Below are 8,262 nucleotides of genomic sequence, written 5' to 3'. Positions count from 1 at the left end.
GATGACGAGGACAGAGGGCGACGAGAAGAGGGCGGGGAAGCGCCGTCTCCGCTCCACGTGACCCGATGCTCCCCGTCAATAAGGTGACGGTACGTTCCGCGCAAGTGCGGGTTCCATCGTGCGGGGAGCCGGGCTCGTGGGGCACGGGAGCGGATGTGATGATGTGATGTGATGTGATGTGATGTGATGTGACGTGACGTGACGTCACGTCATGTGACGTCTTGCGATATGTCATGTGATATGTGATGTGACGTCATGTGATGTGATGTCATGTGAGATATGTGATATGTGATGTCATGTGAGATATGTGATGATATGTGATGTCATGTGAGATGTGAGATGTGATGTCATGTGAGATATGTGATATGTGATGATATGTGATGTGTGATGATATGTGATGTCATGTGTGATATGTGATGATATGTGATGTGAGATATGTGATGATATGTGATATGTGATGATATGTGATGTGATGTGAGATATGTGATATGTGATGATATGTGATGTGATGTGAGATATGTGATGTGAGATATCTGATATGTGATGTGATATGTGATGATATGTGATGTGATGTGATATGTGATGATATGTGATGTGAGATATGTGATATGTGATGATATGTGATGTGAGATATGTGATATGTGATGATATGTGATGATATGTGATGTGAGATATATGATATGTGATGATATGTGATGTGAGATATGTGATATGTGATATGTGATATGTGATGATATGTGATGCGAGATATGTGATATGTGATGATATGTGATGTATGTGATATGTGATGTATGTGATATGTGATGATATGTGATGTGAGATATGTGATATGTGATATGTGATGTGATGTGAGATATGTGATATGTGATGATATGTAATGTGATGATATGTGATGTGAGATATGTGATATGTAATGATATGTGATGTGATGTGATGTGATGTGATGTGATGATGGGTGGGGTGGGGTGGGGCGGAGGTAAGCGCTGGACAGCCGAGCGCTCTCGGGCAGCCCCGTGCGACACATCGGTAGGGCGGGAGGGGCTCGGTGCTGCTGGCTCGGTGCATTCCCCCTTTGCGGGTGCCACGAAGATTTCGGGGAGAGAACGGGGGAAAGCCGCGGAGGGGGGCGCTGCAGAACTTGTATCCTGGTGTCTTCTTTCCCCAGATTCGCAGCCCCCAGTGCTGCTCTGGGTTTGTGTAGGTCTCTCTGGCCCTGTTTGTGTGTCCTGGAGAAGCTGTTTCAGGATCGGGTACTGCATCCTGGAGGGGTGGTCCTCAGGAGACCGCAGGCGCTCGTCGGGAGAAGGCCTGCTAGTTAGCCACGCAGGTCCTGCATGCCGCGTTGTGCCCTCCTAGCAGCAAGACCTGGCCGAACACTCAGCAGCTCTGTGTCGTGCAGCGTGTGCTCCCAGCCGTGCTTTTCGTTCACCAGAGGTGCATGTGTCCTCATGCCCACCCTGCCTCGCTCCTGGGGTCTTACGCCATGTCACTGCGTGGGAGCTGGCAGACTACTCTCCCAGGGAGGTGACAGGAGGGGCTGGGACAGGGGAAGCTGCAGTGGGAAATCCATTGTTAGGGGAGGATGGATGTGCTTGTTTACGTGCATCTTTGAACCTTAGAGTTAAACAACAAAGTTTTAAACACCCTGAAAGAGCAGAGACCTCAGAACAGGTTGTTTGGGCATTGCTGACCCATGAATGGGGATAGCAGGAAAGGGAGGAAGGGAGGGAGGGAGGGCCAGGGGTGATGGTGGATGGAGCACACCATAGGATGAGTGCTGAGCGCCCCTTGGTCAGATCCCATGTCTACCTGAAGTGTGCCAGCCTGCTACCTTGGGCCTGCTCCTGTACAGCTCTGTCCCTGGAGAGGTATGTTCAGTGGGGACTTGCGTGTCACTGTCAACATGGGGTCCCTGCCCTGAGCTCTCTGGACACACCACTGACTCTGTGTCTTGTCCTTTGCAAGTGCTGATGGAGGTTGGTAGCCTGCCAGTGTAGCTGTGGCAGCTCATCTTAGCCTACCTGTGCCTCCCTGACCTGGGCTGCTGCAGCTTGGTCTGCACAGCCTGGTATGAGTTCATCCTGAGCCTGGACAAAACAGGAGATGGCTCTGCCTGGGGCTGCCTTGAGCACAGATACCCCAACTGGCCTAACCAGCCTGTGGAGCCACAGTCCTGGAGAGAGGCCTTCAAACAGCACTACCTGTCCTCCAAAACCTGGACCAAAAACATGCAGGATGTGCAGTCCTCCAGCTGCATCTCTCTCTTTCAGAGGAGGAAGGGCTGGTGCCAGCTCTGTGTTAGCATAGGGGCTGAGTTCAGCAGGCTCCAGGCAGCCCTTGGCACTGCCAGCCCCACCTTGTGCTGCTACCTGGTGCACATGAGCAGAGCAAGGTGCTGCTGAAGGTGCCTGTGGAGGCTGTGGGGCAGGCCAAACTGGGGGATGTGGCACTGCTGGCAAGCATTGACTGTCCCACTGTTCACTTCCACAATGTGGTCTTCATGCTGTCCCGCTTCTCCTAGGTGCTCTACAAGGTGAGGCTTGGCGAGGCAGAGTCGTGGGGATGGCGAGGTCACCAAAGAATTCCTGAGGATTCCAGAGGATTCCAGAGGCCACCTGAATTCCCTGGGTGTTCAGAGGGCACACCCAGGAATTCTTGGACTCCTTAACACATAGGGGCTCAGAGGCTTTATCCTTCAAACGTCTCCACTTGATTACAGATTGCCACAAATGCCACAAAAATGTCTTTGTGTAATAAAGCAAATATAAATATCAGGCTATTACTGATTACTAGCAGCGATCAGTGATACAGTACTAATCGATAGTATGGCAGCCATCAGTAATAGCAACAATCTTATAGCAACAACCAATAACAGTAGCAAACAAGTAGGTAAATATTATTACAGGTTACTGCAAATTTACCACTAATACAATAACAGATATGCTTATGATAGGTTACTTATGTAGATAATATAATACACTTATCAGGAGAATTAGATTTCAGAAGGGATCAAACCAGCTGTGAATTAGGAGAGGTCATTGTTGTGGTGTAAACTAGAGGATTTATTAGTGGTTGAATGATGATCAAATTATAATTAGTCAGTGATTGCATAATAATTAAATGGTAGTAAAATTATGATTAAGCAATAATCAAATGGTAATGAAACTGATTTGACAATGATTTGACACTGATTTAAATGATTTAAACAATAATTTAGATGGTGGTCGAACACTACTGCTTACTATACTTTTAAATACACAACAGCTGGATATATAAATGTCATCAATATAGAACATACTTTTAGGTAGGCCTACTGTAAAACATTGCTTACCTCGTTATGATGCCTCATATCATATTACCTCTTATCAGATGCCATATTAAGGAGTCTTTCAGGCCGAGGGAGTAATCTTGAGAGGCATGCCTCCTTGAGGGAGGTCACCGCAGTGCAACCCTAGAGGAGGACTCAAAGTGATGGACTAGTCAACCCCCACTCTTTGTGTAGGTGCACAGCTATAGCAGTTTTTGTTTTGTTAGCTTTAACCGTTTTCTCAGCTCAGGCTGGCACTGTTAGCTCCTGATAAGACCTGATCTAGCTTCTTAGTCCCTGAGGAGGTCTGGCCTGGCACTGTTTGCACTGCAGGTTTGACTTTAGTCATGGCTGTTTGTGCTACCTGGACCAAAGCGCTGTTCACTCAGAGTGGGTGTGTCTGTTACTCCATTTAGAAGGGAGCCCAGCCATCCCAGGGGCAGGAGAGCAAACTGAATCAACCCCAGAAGGGGGGCCAAAGGAAAAGTATATGCAGGATGGGACATTCTCAGAGAGAGGCTTAATTTTGGATAAAAAGTCTGTTTTAAGGGGCTGTAGCACACCACCACTTCAAGCAACCGGTAAATGCTGTTGATTTAAATTTTTCACCTGCAGCAGCTAATAATGATGGGTTTTGTTCTTTCAGAGTGATTTTATTTTTATGGCCTGTTTCCACTTTTCCAGATGATAGGTTGCCATTGCAGTCCCTTGTATGTTTCACCTGTTGGTGGTATCTCAGGATGTCTTTAGTACCCAGCTGCACTTCAGAGGTGTATCTGTGCTTCTCAGGGATGTTTCTGGCTCCCAGGCTGGTGGGCATTTTCCTTTGTTCTGTGATATTCCCCTTCTCACCAGCCACCTTTCCAACTGTCCATGTGGCGAGGTGTGAGCAACCTAAGAAGCTGGGTGTACAAGAAGTACCCCGGGAGCTGGCAGTCCTTACAGTGTGCACCACATCAGCCCCTCTGCCCCAAAAGCTTGATGCTGTTGATGTGCACTCTGCCTCAGCCTGGGCTGGGAGCCCTCAGCTGGGATATCCAGGGTCTTCTGCATACCTAAGGCAGAACACAGTATTGTGGGCTTAGCCCTCTTGCCGTAGTCTACCCTGATAAGGCTTTGGTCCCCATAGACAGTTGCTGACTGGTCTAGAGTGGGATATGCCCATCATGAATGCTGCACCCATGGGCTGTGCCTCCAAAAAAAAAGACTTTCCTTGTGATAAGTCAGCCCATCATTAGCTATAATGTACACTTTCATTTCCTTTTCACAATTTTATGATATCACATATAATATCATAGAATCACAGAATAGTTAGGGTTGGAAAGGACCTTAAGATCATCTAGTTCCAACCCCTCTGCCATGGGCAGGGACGCCTCACACTAAACCATGTTATCCAAAGCTCTGTCCAGGCTGGGGTTTAACACCGCCAGGGATGGAGCATTCACAATTTCCTTGGGCAACCCATTCCAGTGCCTCACCACCCTTACAGTAAAGAACTTCCTCCTTATAGCCAATCTAAACTTTCCCTGCATAAGTTTTAACCCGTTACCCCTTGTCCTATCACTACAGCCTTTAATGAAGAGTCCCTCCAAGCACCCTGTAGGCCCCTTTCAGATACTGGAAGGCTGCTATGAGGTCTCCATGCAGCCTTCTCCAGGCTGAACAGACCCAACTTTCTCAGCCTGTCTCCACACAGGAGGTGCTCCAGTCCCCTGATCATCCTTGTGGCCCTCCTGACTTGTTCCAACAGTTCCATGTCCTTCTTATGTTGAGGACACCAGAACTGCGCACAATACTCCAAGTGAGGTCTCATGAGAGCACAGTAGAGGGGCAGGACCACCTCCTTCAACCTGCTGGTCATGCTATCATATGTAAATCAGTTTGAAAGTCCTCAGGAGAAAGATAACGCACTGGCACATGGTGGGAAAACTGAGTTGCAAATCTGCTGAAACAGTCCCTGTTTGTCCGTGGCCACATGCTGGGTTGCTAATGCAGACATGTGGTGTCTTGCTCAGTAATATCTCCTGCATTTGGCTGGTCAGTGTGGCTGCATTTCGCCTTTCAGACTGTTGCTCTGGTCTCCATGTGCAGCTGCAGTTGGTGAAATGAAGGCATTTCCCCACAAAGCCATCAATGAAAAATCATAAAAAGCAAACTTACAGCAATCTTACTGGCAGTCATAAGAACCCTGCAAGTTGCAATTTCAGAAAGGTTTTCACAAGCAGCCTCTCAGAAGCTTATTTGATTGTATCTCTGTTTATTAGTGCTTTTTAATTAGAAAATGGGAAGCTATGATTAAGTCTGGAGCAGGCTAGTGGTCTGAAGGGATTTCTGTGTTACTGTCTTGGGGTACAAATAAGTGCATTTCAAAACCTTTCTGCAGTATGACCACTTCTGAGGTTGGTCAAGGCTGAAAGCAGATGTTAGGACTTTATGTTGGCTGCAGACTCTGGATATCTGTAAAATTGCCCCAGCTCACTTGTCACAAGCTATTTTCAGTCTGCTTTTAATGTGGTGCACCAATCAAGGAAGAGAAAATAATGATTTAAGAGATTCTTGTCAAATTAGGAGCACTGTGAAATTCTAAGCACACTACTCAGCTTTTCTGACCTGGCTCCTCTGTACCTTGTTGCATTACAGTTCGCCTTTTCAGTAGATAAGCAGAGATATTTGGCCATGCACAATCATCCTGGTGGTATGCCAGCACCCAGAAATTGCTATATGTATTGCTTAACAAAGTAGAAAAGTCACGGTAGGGATGGCTCACAGTTCTGCAAGCACCAGTAAGTCAGATGGTTAACCACAGCGAGGGAACAAGGAATTGATTGTGTCTCTGCCACTGCAGTGTCACAACACAATGCCTGTGCAACAGTATGGCACAAAATTTTACATTCTTTGCTTTGCACTTGATACATTGTGGGTGCAGCATCCTTCACCAATTATGCTAATGGCTCAGGGGAGAATTGTAGCTCTCCAGGTCACCCATGTAATGTTTGATGTCGTCTTAACTTCTGATTCACCCAGTAAACCCATGAGTCCATTAACAATGCCCAGTGGCCAATATGCATCTCTGAAGTTGCAAACTACTGTGTAGAGAGTGTTTCTAAGGTTTAATGATCTTGGCACATCAGGCCTTGTCCGCTCCTTCTTGTGACTGCTGGGCCTCCCTGAGCAACTGTTTAACCACATTAAAGTGGCTTAAACCACTTAAACATTGAAGTGATAAACCACGACAACTGCAAAGCTGTGTCTTGCCTGTGAAGTTAAGGAAATGTTGCCAGCACGGAAGAAAGTCAGTAGATATCACTTGTTGCAAGGCACTTGCTAACTCGGCTTGCAGCACTGCATCTATGTCTGTGTGAACTTGTTTTTGTGACACCTGACTGCATATTGTGAGAGTGAGCTTGTTTGCTGTGGAAAGACTTGATGTCCAGGACCACTTTTTCTTGCTTTGTGCAATGAACTCACTTTGTGCTTACTCTCCAGACAAGCTCAGGCTATGTCCAGTTAGACAGTTGCAACTTTGAAAATGGGCAGCTGCAGATCCATGCACCAGGGACGTGCCAGGTGAAGTTCTGCACTTTCAGCCAGTTCAGCATCTACCTCCACAGCATGGCCCTCTGCATCCTGGAGAGCTGCGAGTTCACCAGCAGTGGGACTGCCTCTGTAACTGTGGAGGGCTGCCCAAGCTCTAACTGTAACTGGGCCTGCAGCACCTGGCCATGCTGGCCAATCCCATGCAGTGTCCATACGGGAGCCCAACCCAGCTGGCTGCCCTTTGGCCAAGCAGGATGGCTGTGAGGGAATCACTGCTGGGGCCAGTGAGAACACTTGAGATTGTTGTAGGGTAAGGACAAAGCAGCTTCCTCTCTGCTGTTGGTGCTCAAGCCCTGCTTGGCTCAGCCCAGGAAGGCACTGAATTCAGAGACGGCTTGCAGGCAGCAAAGGAGGAGGAATCCCCAGCCCTCAACTCAAACTCTAGTGACAGTGACTTAAACAGCAACAATGCAGAGGATGCTCAGGCTGCCTACAAACTGCCCTATCAAGCTCACAGTCTGAGTGACACAATTGCTAATGTTACGGACAGCAGGTTTCAAAGCAACAGACTGCACACTCTTCAGAGGGACCTTAAACTCAAGTCTCTGCAGCAGGAGCTGCAGCAGGACAAGGAGGCCCAGTCTTTGGCCAACTCTCTGCAAGGCTGCATCATCTGACAGTGCCTTTTCAGGGATGGGAAGGGAGGACTATTCATTTATTCACAAGGGCAAGCAAAACTGGAAGGAACCATCTTCAGGGATCTTACCTACGAGTGTGCTGCATACAGAACAGAAAGGTGCTGTGAAGACTGCTGTGAGCCCTCTTCCCTCTCCCTCCTGCTCCACTGTCTCCTTTTCTATGCGTTGCCTGTGTTAACCAGCCCAAATGAAAGGCAGGTCACTTGCAGCCACCTGCTTTCTTCATGTAATTGCAATTGGAGATGTTAACTTGGTGGCATGCTGGGGTCATGTAGTCAGGCCTGCTCTACCTGTAAATTAAACTCTCACCCTATAAAAGTGCTGCAAATCACATACCACAAATGCAGGGACTGCAGGACTGTGGTGTCAGCCTCTGGTCTTGACAGTTGCCGTGGCCAGATGTGGCTGCTTCAGGAGACCCTCAGGGGAGGGATTTTGGGTCAGGACATGTGCTGGAGGCTGAATTGAGGTTTTCTCTCAGCACAGTGCTTGCCCAAAGTTCACCTCTGTGCCTGTGTTCCTCTTCAGACAGGAACAAGGACTGGGGTGATAAAAATCCCCCAGTGTGAGGGAAGCTGTGGAAGATCATCTCCAGCCCAGAGCAAGACCATCCCCACTGCTTGGTCAGGGCAGCTCAGGATCTGGGCCCACTTTTCAGTTTATTGCTTTTAAAGACTGCAGAGAAAAGTTTTGTGCAAGGGAAGGTGGGGGGATGTTTTT

The 8,262-nt window shown here is 48.0% G+C and overlaps 1 protein-coding gene across 1 annotated transcript; it reads left to right on the top strand.

The window, feature by feature from the left end:
- The first annotated feature begins 1,466 nt into the window (after positions 1–1,466).
- Positions 1,467–7,981, top strand: FBXO10 (F-box protein 10). Its single transcript, XM_062630026.1, is given in 4 exon segments — positions 1,467–2,349; positions 2,352–2,533; positions 6,794–7,104; positions 7,161–7,981. Coding segments are annotated over 4 exon segments (1,503 nt in total). The 5' UTR covers positions 1,467–1,970; the 3' UTR covers positions 7,792–7,981.
- The last annotated feature ends 281 nt before the right edge of the window (positions 7,982–8,262 follow it).

The sequence above is a fragment of the Pezoporus occidentalis genome, unplaced genomic scaffold (genome assembly GCF_034315485.1).
Source record: "Pezoporus occidentalis ecotype Australia unplaced genomic scaffold, CSIRO_AGI_Poc_V1 ctg346, whole genome shotgun sequence".
Lineage (NCBI taxonomy): Eukaryota > Metazoa > Chordata > Aves > Psittaciformes > Psittacidae > Pezoporus > Pezoporus occidentalis.
Note: the sequence above shows the minus strand (reverse complement) of the source record. Positions and strands in the feature narration are given on the sequence as shown.